General features: G+C 46.8%; 2 protein-coding genes across 4 annotated transcripts in view; one reads left to right on the top strand and one right to left on the bottom strand.

Annotated features, from left to right (window-relative positions):
* The window catches only part of ESYT2 (extended synaptotagmin 2), a 101,442-nt gene extending 100,133 nt beyond the window's left edge, over positions 1 to 1,309 (bottom strand). For both annotated transcript variants that reach the window (XM_001083514.5, XM_015135385.3), the window contains exon 1: positions 833 to 1,309. In XM_001083514.5, the coding sequence (XP_001083514.3) occupies positions 833 to 1,306 (474 nt within the window). In that variant the 5' untranslated portion in view covers positions 1,307 to 1,309. The remainder of the gene's footprint in view (positions 1 to 832) is intronic.
* Positions 179 to 19,756, top strand: part of DYNC2I1 (dynein 2 intermediate chain 1) — a 140,740-nt gene continuing 121,162 nt past the window's right edge. The window contains exon 1 of one of the 2 annotated variants that reach the window (XM_077997833.1): positions 179 to 351. The gene's annotated coding sequence lies outside the window, so the exon portion shown is untranslated. The remainder of the gene's footprint in view (positions 352 to 19,756) is intronic. The other variant, XM_077997837.1, reaches the window with a different exon arrangement.

Below are 19,756 nucleotides of genomic sequence, written 5' to 3' on the forward strand. Positions count from 1 at the left end.
GAATCGCGCTGGGCGCTCTGAGAGCCGAACCGGCCGCTCAGGCCCCTAAGGAGACCCCGCGGGCGGCACCAGAAGGAAGCGCGCGCTCCGGCAGCGCCGCGGCCGAAGAGGGGGCGCCACGCCCGGTACCTGCCGCTGGCGCTCGGGGTCCGCAGGCCGGGGGAGGGAAACGGGCTTTGTGAGAAGGAGTCTCCAGGAAGCCGCGCGGGACAGCGAGGGCAGACGCGCCCAGGACCCGGAGCCTGGGCGGGCGGGGAAGCGGAGACCGGGGACGCCCGACTCGGACGGCGGGAAGGCACGGAGCACTCAGGACTCGGGCGGGAGCGGAGGGCGGCGGCCCCAGGCGGACAGGTTCGCAGGGAGTGGGCCGGAGGCTGGGGCGGGGCTGGGGTCTGCACTCGCCCGAGTGGGCAGGTCGCGGGCAGGGGAGCGCCTGCGTGGACAGGCTGGGAGTTGGGGCTGGGGGTCGGGGCGGGGTCTGCAGTCACCTAGGCTGGCAGGTCGCAGGAACAGCGCCGGGGGTCGGGGCTGGGGTCTGCAGTAGCCCAGGCGGGAGGGGAGCGCCTGCCTGGACCGGGGTGGGTGGGGGACTACGAAGGCGGGAGTCGGGGCGGGGCTGGGGTCTGCGAACTCGCCCAGGCGGCAGGTCGCGGGCAGGGGAGCGCCTGCCTGGACCGGGGTGGGTGGGGGACTACGAAGGCGGGAGTCGGGGCGGGGCTGAGGTCTGCGAACTCGCCCAGGCGGCAGGTCGCGGGAAGGGGAGCGCCTGCCTGAACGAGGAGGGATCGGGACCGGGGGCCAGGGGTCCGGGCGGGCAGGGGTCTGCACTCACCCAAGCGGGCAGGTCGCAGGCGCGCACCCCCAGGCGCACGGCGCGCTCCTCGTCCTCCAGCAGCGCCAGCGCGCGGCACAGGCGCAGGGCCTTGAGGCCGCGGCTGCGGCGGCACCAGGCGAGCAGGGCGAGCGCCAGCAGCACCCAGCTGAAGCTGAGCCCCAGGTAGCCCAGCGCGTACACGGGCAGCAGCAGCGCGAAGCTCCGCGCCAGCTGCGCCAGCAGCCCGGGCAGCTCCAAGCTCAGCACGCCCCCGGGGTTCTCAGGCGCCGCGCGGCCCCCAGCCCCGCCGGCGCCCGCCTCCGGGCCCTCGCCCCGGGCGCCGCTCATCGCCCCGCCGTGCCGCGCTGCCCTCCCGGCCGAGGCGGGCTGGGTGCTCGCGCTGATCCCGGGCGGCTCAGCCCCGCGCCAGCGCCCCTCTGAGGGGACGCGGCTCCGCCGCACGCCCGCCTCTTCCCGGGACGGCGACGTCATCACGCGGGGCGGGAGCGGCGTGGGCCTGAGGCTGGCACGTCACCGGGAGTGGGCGGGGTGGATGTGACGTCATCGCGCGAGGCGGGCCGTGGGCTGGGTCGATGACTACTGGAGTGGGCGGGGCAGGCGCACGACGTCATCACGCGGGGCGCTGTGTCTCGGCTGGCGGGAGTCGGGACCGGGAAGGAGAATGCTTGTTGCGTGGGTCGGGCGCGCCTGCGTCCTCTCCGAGCCCCAGCCCCACAGGGCACCCTCCCCACTCGCCGGTGGCCTCGGAGCCCGCGGGCGGTTCTGGCGCGGCGTCGCGCCGCGGCGTGGGACTCCCGAGGCGGCTTCCGGGTGCGTGGCTGCGCTCTTCGAGGCGCGGGAAGTTGCCGTCGTCAAACCCGAAGACTGACCGGCCCTGGGAGCTGCTGGCAGGCGTGGGGGTGCGCGGCCGCTGAGCGCATCCGGGGTGGCGGGGGGATGAGAGGGCGGCGGCCCTGTTTGCGGTAACTCCCCGGCCACGAGGACCGGTGACGAGGGCGCCCGCCGGAGGTCAGACGGGCGTTGCTGGCGGGAGTCCTCCAGTATTTCTTCGGTGTGAGGTTGCGTAGCCAGTGTGCACGGTTGTGGCTTTTGCGCAGTCTCTCGGGATGGTCTTGTTATCCGGCATTCCGGCGGGAGAACGCTGCCTCTGTGGCCCTTCCCACCTTGCTTGTCAGGGTTTTAAACACGAACGTCTCCGTTGTGAGCCTGACAACTCTCACACAGTTCAGTTGGCTTTAAGATGCCTTTAATCCCAAAAACCCTCCCTGAGGGGTGTGGTAGTGCCGGGCAAAGACCACCGCAAGCGCCCAAGGGACGCTGTTGACACCCGGGAACTCACCCCGGGCACCACGCGGCTTCGCCAAAGGTGTTAATACTGTGGCCAACTATTAATAGCTGTTTCAGACGACTAATTTTGGGCCTTGCCTGTGATTCCTGAGATCATTTTTCAGTTAACTCAAAAACACGACTATTGATCACTTTATTTTCCGGTGAGTTCAATCGAGATAATTATATTTGTTTTGAAATCTCTTTCAAGGAAACTTCAAGCCAAACAGTAGCAAAGAACATCCTACTTGACTGTTTTTGAGCATATTCAGTGAATTCCAAGGGAATTTTCAGTGAATTTGTAACAGAGTAGGGCACTGGCAGGTACTGAATGAGTAAACAAATGCCCAGAAGAAGCAGGGTCACCTTTTCATGGGAATCTCTCTCCCCTCATTCCTGTGTCTGCAAAATTTTGTGTGCATATGTATGTGGAGATTATATCACATAGGTAAAACATTGCAGAGTCTAAACGCTCAACTCCAGGCAAGGGCAGTAAACCCCAAGCAAGAGATGGAAGTGGTTTCCTTTTTCTTAATCTTCACAGTCCCTGGTTTGCTGCAGCAGCAAATTATATTATGTAGATTGTAAATATGCGACCAGTTAATGCTCCTAACACCACCTTTCATTCAAAACTAAACCTCAACACAAAAGCAAGTAATTGCCTTGTTGACACAGAAAGGAGCCTGAGCTTTTCTTTTGCAGCTTTCCTCTACTGGAAAATTGTAGGTTCATATCCTACAAAGACTTGCATAAACATAAGTCCCGTAAAAAATTCTGTAATCCCAGCACTTTGGGAGGCGGAGGAGGGCGGATCACGAGGTCAGGAGATCAAAACCATCCTGGCTAACATGGTGAAACCCCGTCTCTACTAAAAATAATGAGAAATTATCTCGGCATGGCGGCACGCACCTGTAGTCTCAGCTGCTCCAGAGGCTGAGGCAGGAGAATTGCTTGAACCCGGGAGGCGGAGGTTGCCGTGAGTCGAGATCGCGCCACTCACTGCACTCCAGCCTGGGTGACAGAGTGAGACAACGTCTCAAAAAAAAAAAAAAAAAAAAAAAAAATTCCTGTGCCATGTGCCATCCAGTGGTTGACGCAAGGATGTAAACTAGATTGAAGAGAATTTCCCGTGTTGCATACCAGTCAGCCCGAGTGTCCTCAGCTTCTCTCTGTGAGTCCCGGGCTTCCAGCCACTCCCTGTGGTTAATTGCCTGCAGAAAGCAGATCGTAAGGTCCTACCACAGTTCAGTCTTACAGGTGTCCAGTCTGACTGCAGGTCCAGCTCGGCTCTTAGATTTTTGCTAACGTTATAACCCCTCAATCTCCTATGATCTTTCATGTCCCCTCCATCGTTTCCTTCTTGTAACAAGAAAAAGTCTTGTAAACAAGGAAAAGTGCTGCTTTCTCTGGAGTGTCATTCCGAGTGCTCCGGTGCACAGCTGCGAAGTTCCAGCCTCCTGGTTTCAGAGGAAAGTGCTGTCTTCTGCTTAGGTTCAACTCTTCCTGCTTTTGGGTCCTCCCCAACACCTCTAAATATGTCTCATTGTGGAGGATGGGAGCACGTGCTCTGCATCTCTTCCTTTTGGAGGTTATACCAGCAAATTAAATACACTGGGGACAGTGAAAGCCAGGTTTCTTGCTGTTGGAGAAGGTAAAAACATGGAAGAGGGAAGGCTAAAAAGAACACTGAGGAATTGGATTGGAACTGGAAGTGGTAGTATGAACTCATTTTTAAAAATATATACAGATAGATATAAAGATAGTTGTGTGTGTGTGCAGGCATGTGTAGGTATATGTGCATATAAACACAGAAATACTTTCTAGTTCTGTCTGCTGAGTATCTAGACACAATGGTACCCCAGTACCAATGATCACAGGTAGCCCCTGGATCTTAAATTCTAAATAAGATTTTCCAACAAAAGGAATCAGGACTCCTTGGAGAAATGGTTAATTTCAGGGCTGGAGTGAAAGTAGGAGATGATCCTGAAATATTTTGTTGTTCAAGGAAGTGAAGAAGTGCTCAAAGATTCACAGGAGATCAAAGGACATGGAAAGTAGCTGGCGGGAGTTCTTGCTGGTGAAATCTAGGACAATTTGAGCAACAAAACAAAGAATGATACTGGCAGATTACCACTGAGTGAGCAAAATAGTCCACACTGATGTAGATAAACCAGTGATGAATGCAGGGAAAAGAATAGTGGAGAACGGGAGGTTCTTCTTTATAGTAGAATGTGAACTAATAAATGAAGAAGGAATTACGAGAATAGAAATCATCTTTTACCAATCACTGTAGTGGGGTTGTTGCAGGAGTGAGCTATGAATGGAGGTTCAGGGAGGTAGGTGGAGATTTGATGAGGAATGAGAGTGGATATCTTTCTTCAGCATACTTTTCCATTACAAAGAGGAAAATTGAGACTTTCTGGTGGGAAACGCCAGCAGACACCAGCATGGCCAGGTAATGAGGCACCTGTCACCAGTGGAGAAAAGTTGAAACTGAGTCCCCGTGTGGTGTGCTGAGAAGAGCACACCAGCATGCCCGACACTTTTCTGCCAGAAACCATGGCCTCAGTCTAGCCTAGGGAATATCAGGCAGACCCAGAAGGAAGGCCATTCTGTTTTCTTTATTACTGTCATGAGCCAGGAACAATGGCTCACGCTTTGGGAGGCTGAGGCAGAAGGATCACTTGAGGCTGGGAGTTCAAGACCAGCCTGGGCAATGTAGTAAGACTCCATCTTTACAAAAAAAAAAAAAAATCTTAAAATTGCCCTGGCATGGTGGCATGAGCCTGTAGTCCCAGCTACTAAGGAGGCTGAGGCAAGAGTATTGCTTGAGCCCAGGAATTCAAGGCTGCAGTGAGCTATGACTGCACCACTGCAGTCTCTCCTGAGTGACAGGGAAACCCTTTCTCAAATGAATAAATAAATTGTCATAAGAGACAGGATGAGACTAAGAATTGTTCCAGATCGTATGAGACTGAGGAGACGTAACAACGCCTTGCCATGTATGTTCCTGGGAGGTCCCAGACATGGGACAAGAAGTGTGGGCACAGTTGGTGAAGCTTGGGTGGGATCTATGGGTTGGACAATGTGTTGATACTGATTTCTCCATTGGGAGGATTACGTAGTGGAGGTGATCCTTGTTTTTAGAGTATTTGGGGGGTGCCATGGTTTGAATGTGTCCCTTCCAAAATTCAGATGTTGAAACTGAATGGCCAAGGCCCAGTGTGGTAGCTCACCGGTAATCCCAGCACTTTGGGAGGCTGAGGCAGGAGGATCGCTTGAGCCCAGGAATTCAAGACCAGCCTGGGCAACACAATGGGACCCAGTCTCTACAAAAAATTTTAAAATTACCTTGGCATGGTGGCATGTGCCTGTAGTCCCAGCTATTCAGGAGGCTGAGGTGGACCTTGGCATGGTGGCATGTCCCTGTACTCCCAGCTATTCAGGAGGCTGAGGTGGGAGGATCACTTAAGCCCAGGAGATCAAGACCGCAGTGAGCTCTGGTCACATCACTGCACTCCGGCCTGAGCTACAGAGTGAGACCCTATCTCAGAAAAAAAAAAGAAAAAGAAACTTAGTGGTCAGTGTGATGGTATAAGGAGGTGAGGCCGTGAGGTGACTAGGCCATGAGGCTCCTCCCTGTGGATGGAGGTAGTGACCTTGCAGACAAGGTTTCTGGCCAAGTGAGCACTCAGCACTCCTCCCCTCACCAATAAGGTGCTGTCTTGGAAGCAGAGGAGCCCTCACCAGACATCGAACCTCTTGGTATTTTGATCTTGGATTTCCCAGCCTCCAGAATGGTAACAAACAAATTTCTGTTCTTTATAAATTACCCTATCTCAGGTACTTTGTTATAGCAGCATGTGGGTGAAGGATTACCTTGGTGCCGAGGCAAGAGACTGAAGGCACAAACTGTTTCAGTATAATAAAGAAAATAGTTAAAATAAGAATAGTTATAATACAAATTAGATATAGAGATGATCATGGACATTATCAATCATTAGTATAAACATTAATCATTAGCTTTTACTATTACTCTTTGTTGTATTACTTATATTACCAAGGAATAACCGGCGGGTATAGGGTCAGGTACTGAAGGGACATTGTGAGAAGTGAGCTAGAAGGCAAGAGGTGGGCCCTCTTTTCACGCCTGCATAAGGGCCGCTTGAGGGATCCTTGGTCAAGTGGTAACAACAGTGCCTGGGAAGGCACCTATTACTTAGCAGACCGTGAAAGGGAGTCTCCTTTCCTTGGAGGAGACAGGGAACACTCTGCTCCACCAGCTTCTTGTGGGAGGCTGGATATTATCCAGGCCTGCCCGCAGTCATGCGGAGGCCTAAACCTCTCCCTGTGATGCTGTGCTTCAATGGTCACACTCCTTGTCCACCTACATGTCCCTCCAGTACTCCTGGTTCCTCTTTGAAGTTCTTAGAAGATAGTAGAAGAAACAGTGAAAGTCTTAAAGTCTTTCTTATAAGTGCGTAGAAGAAAATGCTGACATATGCTGCCTTCCATCTCTGCTTCAGCTACCTAAAAGGGAAGGGCCCCCGTCCTATGATCACGTGACTTGCCTGACCTTATCAATCACTTGGACGACTCACCCTCCTTACCCTGTCCCCTTGTCTTGTATTCAGTAAATATCAGCACACCCAGACATTCGGGGTCACTACCGGTCTCTGCGTCTTGGTGGTAGTGGTCCCCTGGACCCAGCTGTTTTCTCTTTATCTCCTTATGTCTTTATTTTCTATAATCTCTCGTCTCTGTACACGGGGAGAACACCCGCTAAGCCCTGTAGGGCTGGACCCTACAGCAGTGCAAAATGGGCTAAGATAGGAAGTGGTGAATAATCATATTTGAAGCTCTTTCTCAAATGATTCAGAAAAAGACTAATGATAATGAATGTCTGTGTGTAGATAGATGATAGAGAAAAGTGGAGCAATGTGTGAGGCTAGCAATGGGAGTCTGGGTGGTGGAGATAAGAGAGTTTTGTTTTTGTTTGTTTGTTTGCTTTTTTTTTTTTTAAGATGGGGTCTTGCGGCCAGGCATGGTGGCTCATGCCTGTAATCCCCGCACGTTGTGAGGCCGAGGTGGGTGGATCACCTGAGGTCAGGAATTCAAGACCAGCCTGGCCAACATATTGAAACCCTATTTCTACTAAAAATACAAAATTTGGTGGGTGTGGTGGTGTGTGCGTGTAATCCCAGCTACTCGGGAGGCTGAGGGAGGAGAACCACTTGAACCAGGGAGGCAGAGGTTGCAGTGAACAAAGATGGTGCCACTGCACTCCAGCCTGGGCAATGAGAGCAAAACTTCGTCTCAAAAAAAAAAAAAAAAAAAAAAAGATGAGGTCTTGCTACGTTGCCCAGGCTGGTGTTATACTCCTGGGTTCAGGCAGTCCTCCCACCTTGACCTCCCAAAGTTCTGGGATTTCAGGTGTGACTCACCACGCCCAGCCAGAGACAAGGGAGCTTTTTATACTTGCATATGTTCCCTAAGTTTGAAATTATTTCAAAATTTATTTTTAAAGCCCATATTTCAATCAAATGGCCAATTAAAAATGCATATTTGATTGAATCTCTTCCCTGCTTATAAAATACTTCCTTTTCTGAAGGTATGAAGTTAAAGCTCCTTAGTGTGACAGAGCTTTTCAAAATGTGACCAGACTTGTCTGGCCACAATTCCAGCCACTTTCCTATGTGGTGTCATGCTGCCAGTTATTCTCAAATCACTGGATATGGTTTGGATGTCTGTCCAAATCTCATGTCGAACTGTGATTCCCAATGTTGGAGATGGGGTCTGGTGGGAGGTAATTGGATCATGGGGGCGGATCCCTCATGAATGCTTTTGCACCATCCCCTTGGTGTTGAGTGAGTTCTCGCTCAGTTAATTCACGTGAGATCAAGTTGTTTGAAAGAGTCTAGGAACTCTCCCTTCTCTCTCTTGCTCCCTCCCTCACTATGGGACGTGCCTGATCCCACTCTACCTTCTGCCATGAGTAAAAGCTACCTGAGGTCTCACCAGAAGCTGAGCAGATGCTGGCACTATGCTTGTACAGTCTGCAAAACCCTGAGCCAATTAAACCTCTTTACTTTGTAAATTACCCAGCCTCAGGTATGTCTTTACAGCGACACAAAACGATCTAACATACCATCTCTGTGCCTGGACATTCTTCTTGTTGTCCTGTTGGTGAACTGCTGTTCACATTTCAAAGTCCAATGTGTGTGTGTCCACCTCTGGGACGGCTTTTGTGTTGTCTTCCTCCCCACAGCAGTCATTTCTGTACCTTGTGCTCGTCACTGAGATCACCATATCTACTGAATACAGCTCCGCTTCTTTGGGCTTGTCTCTTTTTGGAGATGGTGGTCCTCAGGAGCCCCAGAGGCAGCCCTGTGCATATGAGGGGGATCCCCAGTATTCTTGGGGGAAGTTTGAATTTGATGGTACATATTAGAATCCCCAACTAAAGCCATATGTCAAGTCACAAGCTCCATTTTAGTTTTTATCATTAATGAGGATGATATTTTGTGTGGCTTAGCAAATGCCAAATGCATGGGTCCTCTACTTGGGTCTTCTAAGGTGAAGTCAAGGTGTTGGCTGAGCTTGTTCTCATATGGAGCTCAGGATCCTCTCCTAAGCTCGTTTAGTGCATTGGCAGAGTTCAGTTCCCTACAGGGTTGTGGGACTGAGGTCCCACTTCATGCTGGCTCTTGGCCTTCCGTGTGGCCCTCCACAGGCCTCTCACAACACGGTGTTTGCTTCGTCTTCTTCCAGGACAGCCCATGTGTTCTCTCTGACATGTTGGCTTTGTTTTTTTAAGATCAGGCCCACCAGGATCATCTCCCGTTTGACTAATTCAAAGCCAACTGATTAGTAGACTAATCACAGGAGTGACAGCACATCACATTCACAGGTTCTGCCCACCCTCAAGGAGAGAGGACTATCAAGAGCGTAGACCAAAGGGGAGACTTCTACCTGCACAACCTCGTAATTGGTAGAGAGAAGAGGAGCATTGACTGGCCCTCTGAAATTCCAAAAAGTACTTCAATTATGGTTTTTCTGTAATAGTGGATAATTTATAAATTTATAAAACAGGGTTACAATTTTGTCATTCCATACATTTTCATCTTTCCTAAATGCTTATAATTCAGGTAATAATGTACAATGACCATAATAATAAAATTATTAATAACTTTAATAACTGAGAGTCCATTCTCACATGGCTATAAAGAAATACCTGAGATTGGGTAATATATAAAGAAAAGAGGTTTAATTGGCTCACAGTTCCTCAGGCTGTACAGGAAGCATGGCAGCTTCTGCTTCTGGGGAGGCCTCAGGGAGCTTCCAGTCATGGCGGAAGGGAGAGTGGCAGCGGGCATCTTATGTGGCAGGAGGAACAGGACCTAGAGAGAGGGGGAAGGAGCCACACTTTTAAACAACCAGGTCTCACGAGAATGCACTATCGGGACACGGTACCAAGGGAATGGTGCTAAATGATTCATGAGAAACCACCCTGTGGGCCAGTCACTGCCCACCAGGCCCCACCTCCAGCCCTGGGGATTGCAATTCAACATGGATTTGGGCAGGGACACACATCCCAACCGTGTCGATAACATTTACTGAGTGCTTGCTTGCGCTAGGCACCATGCTGGACTCTACATAATTACTCGTTTAATCTTCACAGTTGCTCTGCAGCGTGGCTCCCATTTTTACAGAAGAGGAAATGGAAGTACGATGTAGTCAAACAAATTGCCCAAATTCACATAGCTACTGAGAGGCCATCAGGGTTATGGACTCAGGCAACTGGACTCCACTGCCAGTGTTAGGCCAATTCGAGATCCTGCCACTTTGTGTAATTATCTTGCTTGTGTTAACATTGTAGGTAGGCTTCGTGCAGTACTGTGCATACAGACATTATGCTAATATAACTGTAACACCTGACTGCAAAACCCAAAGAGGATGGGAGAGGAAGGTGGTTGCGTTTTTTTTCTTTTTTTTAAAGAGATGGGATCTCTGGCCGGGCGCAGTGGCTGGCGCCTGTAATCCCAGCACTTTGGGAGGCCAAGGCGGGCAGATCACGAGGTCAGGAGATCAAGACCTTCCTGGCTAACACAGTGAAACCCTGTCTCTACTAAAAATACAAAAAAAAAAAATAGCCGGGTGTGGTGGCGGGTGCCTGTAGTCCCAGCTACTCGGGAGGCTGAGGCAGGAGAATGGCGTGAACCCATGAGGTGGAGCTTGCAGTGAGCCGAGATCTCACCATTGCACTCCAGTCTGGGCGACAGAGCGAGACTCTGCAAAAAAAAAAAAAAGGAGAGAGAGATGGGGTCTTGCTCTGTCAGCCGGGCTGGAGTGCAGCCCCCACCTCAAACTTGGCTCACTGCAGCCTCAGCCCCAAACGTGGCTCACTGCAGCCCCAGCCTCTTGGGTTGATCCTCTTGCCTCATCCTGAGGCAGCTGGAACTGCAGGCACATCTCACCACACCCGGCTAATTGAAAAAAGAGTTTTAGTGGAGACTGGTCTTACTGTGTCACCCAGGCTAGTCTCGAACTCTTGTGCTCAAGCAATCCTCCTGCCTCAGCTTTCCAAAGTGCTGGGATTACAGGTGTGAGCCACCTCACCCTGAGGTGGTTGACTTTTGTAACAAACTTGCTTGTTATTGGGAAAAAATGGTTTTTGGCCAGGCGCAATCCCAGCACTTTGGGAGGCTGAGGTGGGAGGATCAAGACCAGCCCCGGCAACGAGGTGAGACAGTGTCTACAAAAAAAGTCAGAAATTAAGAAAAAATGGTTTTGGCAGGGCATGGTGCTCACGCCTATAATCCCAGCACTTTGGGAGGCCAAGGCAGGTGGATCCCTTGAGGTCAGGAGTTCAAGACCAGCCTGGCCAACATGGCAGAAACCCTGTCTCTAGGAAAAATACAAAATGTAGCCAGGCCTGGTGGTGGGTACCTGTAATCCCAGCTCCTCGGGAGGCTGAGGCAGGAGAATTGCTTGAACCCAGGAGGCGGAGGTTGCAGTGAGCTGAGATCACCACTGCACTCTACCCTGGGTGACAGAGCAAGACTCTGTATAAAAAAAAATGGTTTTGATTGTTTCTATCATAAATTATATATCATGCAATTATAAACTAGTTTATAGTCTGCTGAGGGAGATGGAAATTAGTGTTTAACATTATACAAAAGAGGACCTGGGAGAACGCTCACACACGAATCAGATATTGGCCCCAGTGGTGGAGGTTTTCAGTGGAGTGGTGCTGGGCTGACCCTCTGGAGACCAGTGGGCCTCGGCCTGTTGTGAGCTGCAGGGACGCCTGCTCCAGGCCGACAAGAGCCTGTGCTGGGGCCGTGTGGCCGGAAAGAGCACCATGCTTTATCGGGAACCACAGCCAGCCCACAGGCTGGAGCAGAGAGCGATGCCCACGGAGGCCACAAGCCTCCTGACTGTCCCTGGGTTCCACCCCCTCTCCACCAGCCCATCCTGCAACATGCAACCACAGCGTGCTTTTCCCATTTCAGTGGCTTAAATTTTAATCTTTGTATCACAACATTCCAGGTCCTTTACAAATGTGATCATGCCTACTTTTCAGCCTCATCTCCAATTGTCCCCCAACTCCCAGTCACAAAACACATGCCGTGTACCATAGATTGTAGGTCTGCAAATATATATATAAATATATATATATATATATATTTGACAGAGTCTTGCTCTGTCACCCAGGCTAGAGTGCAGTGGTGCGATCTCAGCTCACTGCAACCTTCACCTCCCAGGTTCAAGCAATTCTCCCCACTCACTCAGCCTCCTGAGTAGCTGGGATTACAGGCGTGTGCTACCATGCCCAGCTAATTTTTGTGTTTTTGGTAGAGACGAGGTTTCACCATGTTGGTCAGGCTAGTCCCAAACTCCTGACCTCAGGTGATTCTCCTGCCTCAGTCTTCCAAAGTGCTGGGGTTACGGGCGTGAGCCACCACGCCTGGCCCCACATAGTATTTTATTTAGTTTTCTATCTCTAGCATTGTATCACTTCCTAGGGTATCAAATGAACTCCTTATGTCAAAAAAATGAGGGAAGAAATATTATAAGATGGAATGTAACTGATTGGGAAATGAGTTCTTCAGAAAATAATTGTTCTAGGTCCTTCTCTAGTCCTAAATCCATTTATTCAGCAAATATAGTGGAGCACAGTGAAAAAGAAGATAGCGTCTCAAAGCTCTGGATGTTGCTCATTTGGGAAACTCTAGGTTGCTCTGTTTGGCAGTGAGGGAGTGCCGTAGAAGTGGGGTTGACATGAGGTTCACATTCTAGATGGTTCTGTCTGCTGGTGTGGGGAAGAATGGGCAGATGTAGGGTATAATTCAGAAGTCCTTTGATGGGAGCTTGTGACTGCCAGTGGAAGCTCAGGAAGCAGATCTTAAGAGCTAGACCTGGGGTATCCACGTCGTGTGTGACATTTCCAGATCCTATGGCTGGCAGGTTTCTGTTTGTTTGTTTTTTGAGATGGAATCTCGCTCGGTCACCCAGGCTAGAGTGAAGTGGCACGATCTCGACTCACTGCAAGCTCCACCTCCCAGGTTCAAGCGATTCTCCTGCCTCAGCCTCCTGAGTAGCTGGGACTACAGGCGCCCACCACCACGCCTGGCTAATTTTTATATTTTTAGTAGAGACAGGGTTTCACCATATTGGTCACGCTGGTCTCGAACTCCTGACCTTGGCCTCTCACAGTGCTGGCATTACAGGCGTGAGCCACTGCGCCCAGCCGAGGCTGGCAGTTTTATTCCTCACATTCAACCTCACATTCAACAAAGAGTAGGCAGCTCTTCTAGGGTCACCATTTCCTCAACTGACATAGTGTGACCTGGTTAGGAAGGTGGGCTTTACCATCAGCCCGTCCACCTGCCTGTCTGAGTGATCTTGGGCAAGCTAATTAGCCTTTCTGGCCTGCATTCTCCTCGTACACCTATGGCATGAGAATTAAGCGAATTACCAAATGGCCAGCACTGAGTTTGGTGCCTTGCTTGGAGCAGTCACTAAGTAAATGATAGCTGTCACAGACATCACCTTTCCTGCCTTCCTTTTCATTCATGTCAAGTGCTGACGAGTGGAAGTGAAGAAGGCCATAGTGACGTGTCTGACACCAGAGTGCAGGAAATGAGAAAGGCTTATTGGTTCTGTTCTTAATTTCTCTAAGACAAAGAACTGAGTTATTGGCCTTTGTGTCTGAAGCAAGTAGAAAGATACAAAACTGTAAGCTGATTCATAGTAGTATTTGAGTTAAAATAGTGTCTGCAAAGCAGGCACCATATTGTGTATCTGTATTTTCTGTCTACAGAAAGACCATGGAATCAAAGCACAGAGTGTTGTAGATGTCTACTCAGATGCTCCTTAACACAGGATTTGAGATTCTACTCTCTGTGAGGACAGTAAGTGGAATCTTCTCTAAGTAACACCCACACACTGGAGCAAATGCAGATTATATGAACAGCTAAGTATCAAACAGGATCTCCACTCCACCTTGCTGAAGGTTGGCTTTTTTTTTTTTTTTTTTAGACGGAGTCTCGCTCTGCTGGAGTGCAGTGGCACGATCTCAGCTCACTGCAGCCTCCACCTCCCGGGTTCAAGTGATTCTCCCACCTCAACCTCCTGGGTAGCTGGGACTAGAGGTGTGCACCACCATGCCTGGCTAATTTTTTTTTGAGACGGCATTTCGCTGTTGTTGCCCAGGCTGGGGTTCAGTGGCGTGATATCAGCTCACTGCAACCTCCGCCTCCTGGGTTCAAGCAATTCTCCTGCCTCAGCCTCCTGAGTAGCAGGGATTTCAGGCACCCACCACAACGCCTAATTTTTTTTTTATTTTTTTTTTTGGTATTTTTAGTAGAGATGGGGTTTCACCATGTTGGCCAGGCTGGTCTCAAACTCCTGACCTCAAATGATCCACCCACCTCAACCTCCTAAAGTGCTGGGATTACAGGCGTGAGCCACTGCACCCAGCCTCATTTTTGTATTTTTTGTAGAGATGAGGTTTTGCTATGTTGGTCAGGCTGGTCTTGAACTCCTGACCTCAGGTGATCTACCCACCTTGACCTCCCAAAGTGCTGGGATTACAGGCTGAGCCACCATGCATGGCCAAGATTGGCTTTTATGTTTAAGCTAAACTACAAACTAAAACGTGACAGAGGCATATCTCAGTAGATTTAGAGGTTTACTTTGCTGAAGTTGAAGACATACCAGGGAAAAAGAGATACAAGTTACGGTAGGATCTGTGTCCTGTGCTTTTTCCAAAGAGGGTTTTGGGGACTTTAATATTTAAAGGGGAATGTGCAAGCAGGAGGGGAGGGAAAAAGGAAGGAGAAAGGAGAGAGGGTAGGCAATGAGGCACTGGTTACATTCCTGTGGGGCACTGGTCAGTGTGAATCTACTTTACATGTGAAAAGAAAGGAGTTGGGGGAAAATCAATCATGCATTCTTCTCCAGCTCAGTGGATCTATATTTTGCATGAAATAAAGTAAGCATGTGAATTATAGCCATTGGTTTGGGAACAAAAGGAAGGCGCTCTCTCTCTCTCTCGCTCTCTCTCTCGTTCTTCTTTCATCTTGCAGGAAGTTTTTGCCTGACTCAGTTCCCAAGCTTAACTTTCCCCTTGGCATAGTGAGTTTGGCGTCCTGAGATTTTCCTTTCACAAAGGGAAATACATTTGAGATGTGGAATATTTGTCTTAATGTTTCTTTTCTCGCCTCTCTTGTGTTTGTTAACCAAAATGAGTGACTGAGACAATAATCTCAATCAATCTAGTTTACTAAGCCAGATCTGGAGGGCACCTTTGGGATAAACGTGGGTCACAGAGGCAGATGTGGTTACTGCCCCTGAGAGGTTTTCAGGAGGTCTCTTGTTTACTCATTTCCTTAAAGGGGGAGAGCACATGGGAATTGGGGTGGGTGGGTGATAAGGAAAATGGTCACATTCTTGTGAGACTTCATTTAGTGCTAGTAAATCTACGTTTTAAACGAGATGAGGTGAAAGTTTTAAGAAAAAAATGGAGTAAAGGAAGAATCAATTATGCAACCCTCTCTGGAGAGGTGGAGGAACAATTGCTCTCTCTTCTTTTTTTTTAATTGAGATGGAGTTTCACTCTTGTTGCCCAGGCTGGAGTGCAATCGTGCAATCTCGGCTCACCACAACCTCCACTTCCCAGGTTCAAGCGATTCTCCTGCCTCAGCCTCCTGAGTAGCTGGGATTACAGGCATGCACCACTACACCCAGCTAATTTTGTATTTTTAGTAGAGATGGAGTTTCTCCATGTTGGTCAGGCTGGTCTAGAACTCCCGACCTCGGATGATCCACCTGCCTCAATCTCCCAAAGTGTTGGGATTACAGGCATGAGCCACCATGCCCAGCCCAATTGCTCTCGTTCTATCTTTGTTTTGCACCTGGGAAGATCAACTTGTGTAAACCAAAAATAAAATTCTAAGGTCCCCCAACCATCTGGATGGACCTCTCCTCTTGGCCAAGGTCATTCCAAAGTTAACCTGAAAAATTCTTTCTGTCTCAATTTCTTTTCTGCTTGCTTTAAATCTGCTGTTACTTTTCTTCTGAGATAAAAATCACTGTTTGAAATGGAAGAACATTCCATGCTCATGGATAGGAAGAATCAATATCGTGAAGATGGCCATACTGCCAAGGTAATGTATAGATTCAATGCCATCCCCATCAAGCTACCAATGATTTTCTTCATAGAATTGGAAAAAACGACTTTAAAGTTCACATGGAACCAAAAAAGAACCCGCATTGCCAAGACAATCCTAAGTCAAAAGAACAAAGCTGGAGGCAGCTACCTGACTTCAAACTATACTACAATGCTACAGTAACCAAAACAGCATGGTACCAAAACAGAAATATAGACCAATGGAACAGAACAGAGCCCTCAGAAATAATACCACACATCTACAACCATCTGATCTTTGACAAACCTGACAAAAACAAGAAATGGGGAAAGGATTCCCTATTTAATAAATGGTACTGGGAAAACTGGCTAACCATATGTAGAAAGCTAAAACTGGATCCCTTCCTTATACCTTATACAAAAATTAATTCAAGAGGGATTAAAGACTTAAATGTTAGACCTAAAACCATAAAAACCCTAGAAGAAAACCTAGGCAATACCATTCAGGACATAGGCATGGGCAGGACTTCATGTCTAAAACACCAAAAGCAATGGCAACAAAAGCCAAAATTGACAAATGGGATCTAATTAAACTAAAGAGTTTCTGCACAGAAAAAGAAACTACCATCAGAGTGAGCAGGCAACCTACAGAATGGGAGAACATTTTTGCAATCTACTGATCTGACAAAGGGCTAATATCCAGAATCTACAAAGAACTCAAACAAATATACAAGAAAAAAAAAAAAACCATCAAAAAGTGGGCAAAGGATATGAACAGACACTTCTCAAAAGAAGACATTTATGCAGCCAACAGACACATGAAAAAATGCTCATCATCACTAGCCATCAGGGAAATGCAAATCAAAACCACAATGAGATACCATCTCACACCAGTTAGAATGGCAATCATTAAAAAGTCAAGAAACAATAAGTGCTGGAGAGGCTGTGGAGAAATTTTACACTGTTGGTGGGACTGTAAAGTAGTTCAACCATTGTGGAAGACAGTGTGGCGATTCCTCAAGGATCTAGAACTAGAAATACCAATTGACCCAGCCATCCCATTACTGGATATATACCCAAAGGATTATAAATCATGCTACTATAAAGACACATGCACACATATGTTTACTGTGGCACTATTCACAATAGCAAAGACTTGAAACCAACCCAGACATCCACCAATGATAGACTGGATTGAGAAAATATGGCACATATACACCATGGAATACTGTTCAGCCATAAAAACGGATCAGTTCATGTCATTGGAGGGACATGGATGAAGCTGGAAACCATCATTCTCAGCACACTATCACAAGGACAAAAAACCAAACACTGCATGTTCTCACTCATAGGTGGGAACTGAACAAGGAGAACACTTGGACACAGGAAGGGGAACATGACACACCAGGGCCTGTCATGGGGTGGGGGGAGGGGTGAGTGAGAGCATTAGGAGATATACCTAATGTAAATGATGAGTTAATGGGTGCAGCAAACCAACATGGCACATGTATACATATGTAACAAACCTGCACGTTGTGCACAGGTACCCTAGAACTTAAAGTACAATAAAAAAAAATCACTGTTTGGATCTAACTGGTTTATTGTTGTTGTTTTTGTTGTTTTATAAACCAGTAAGTTTGTATTAATATCTCATGGCTAGAGTTCTGAAGTAAAAGCTATAAGATTTTTTTTGTATGTGTGTTGTGTATTTTTGGCCACAAGATACCAAATTGGTTTAAAGGTAAAGAGTACTTGTAAATTAAATAGTAAGTGCAAATGCTTCTCAAGTTCACATGACTTAAGTAAAATCTTTAATTGATAAGTTGGTTTTAAAATTATTGGTAAAGTAATATTAGTAATGGAGGAACTGGCAACATTTTTGTTTGCATTTATTGATCAAGTGGTTTCATACTTAACCCTGCAGAATACTATAAGGAGTCAAAATTTGCCATAAGGGTTGTAAAACTCTAAATCAAGCCTAAAATAGAATGATTGTTGCTTGTGTAATTTTCGAAGACATTTAATATTGTAGGTTTAATGAAAACAGCTAAATCTCAAATTACTAGTAAAATGCCTATGCACTTAACTTTAACTTTATTGCTTAGGTAAATGCCTGCAATTCACAGGCTATACAGATGGTTAACAGGGAAATAACTTTAAATGATGACTATCACAGTTTTCATAAGTAATTACATAAACTATTAAATAAATTAATCAGGTAAGTGTAATGGAACAAATGCTTGTAAACTTGTCATAATTTATAATTTAAAGTTATATTAAATAATAAATATTAATTAAATGTCTGGGATTTCCAATTTAAAAATTATAAGAGAACATTAAAAAATGGGTTCTTATTAAATGGTGAATAATTTTTGTCTACTTCAAAGGTTATCTAAAGGTTACATATAAAACCATGTAGGCTGGGCATGGTGGCTCATGCCTGTAGTTCCAGCACTCTGGGAGGCCAAGGCAGGCAGATCACTTGAGAGTAGGAGTTTGAGACCAGCCTGGGCAACATAGTAAAATCCCATCTGTAGAAAAATATGAAAATTAGCTGGGTCTGGTGGTGCACACCTGTAGTCCCAGCTGCTTGGGAAGCTGAGGCAGGAGAATCACTTGAACCTGGGAGGCAGAAGTTGTAGTGAGCTGAGATTGCACCACTGCACTCCAGCCTGGGCAGCAGAGCAAAACTCCATCTCAAAAATAAATAAATAAAACAAAACAAGGTAAAAGGAACCAAGAAATAGGAGAGTTGTAAAGAAAGTTATAGATATAAAGATATTTTTTGGTAAGAAGATAAAAGTAATTTTTTATGAGAAAGAATCTTATATGGTGAATTTTTGTCCTAAAATGAAATGGTTTTTCAAGAAAGAGGGATATTTAAGACACACCAGAAAGCTCAAGCATGTTGTGAATGGTCTATGTAAGTAGCAATACAGTTAGTAAAAAAAGGAAAATGTTAAAGTTACATAACTAAATTGACTATAATTAAAATAAATTATAATAGTCTTTATAGATATTGGACTCATTGAAATACACTTGTACAAAACTAAAGAATTGGTTAGAACAAGATTTTTTGAAAATACAGAATTACTCTTAATGCAAGAAGTCCTCAAGTTTTAAATTCTATAATCTGTTTCTCTTTGAAACATACTTCAGATTGATGTCTCAGAAGCACAACTTCTACTCTACCCTGCTGCTTCAGCTCTTTTGAGAAGGCCTGGGATAGTAACTCTCTCCTTCTCCTTTTGTTGGCTACTTTACCTTTTGTTGGCTTTTTAAAAATTAATAATCTAAGGTAAGGGAGATAATTTTTGAAAACAGGCAAATGAAAAATCTTTTGGATCTTCCTTTGTCTGTATGTCTGTAATATCTGTATGTTTATATGTGTCATGTGAAAGTGATAGTTCACTACCAAACTATGTGAAAGAGTTCTCATTAATTGACTTAAAGAAAAGTAAGTGCTTATCAGACTCATAAAAAGCTCGCTCTGATGCCTTTTTGTTCACATCACTTTAGTAATATTTGGTAAGATTAATTTGGTAAATTTAATCTCAAAATTCTGTCCAGTAGTTAAAAATCTTAAAGTCATGTAATGTTAAATTAAGTAACCTCAGTTTTTTTCACTGGGAATTTGGGTTACTAAGAATTAAACTAGTAGGAGAGTAAGTGGTGTTTCTGGTGAAGTTTATACAAACACAAGGATGTGGCTTTTGCTAAAGAAAATGTATTTTTTTCTAGTTTAGAGACTATTTAAAAGTCACTTTATATAGTGACTCTTAAACCTTAAACTCTAACATTTCCTTTAAAATAAGGAAAAAATTATATAGATGAAACCAAATGGATACAGAAAAAAAAAAAAGGCATGGAATGAGAAACCTTTGCCTCCTGGGTGGCCATGTGGTCACCCTTCTTAAGGAGCTGCAGCTGGGCTACATTCT

The sequence above is a fragment of the Macaca mulatta genome, chromosome 3 (assembly GCF_049350105.2).
Source record: "Macaca mulatta isolate MMU2019108-1 chromosome 3, T2T-MMU8v2.0, whole genome shotgun sequence".
In the NCBI taxonomy this organism is placed as follows: domain Eukaryota; kingdom Metazoa; phylum Chordata; class Mammalia; order Primates; family Cercopithecidae; genus Macaca; species Macaca mulatta.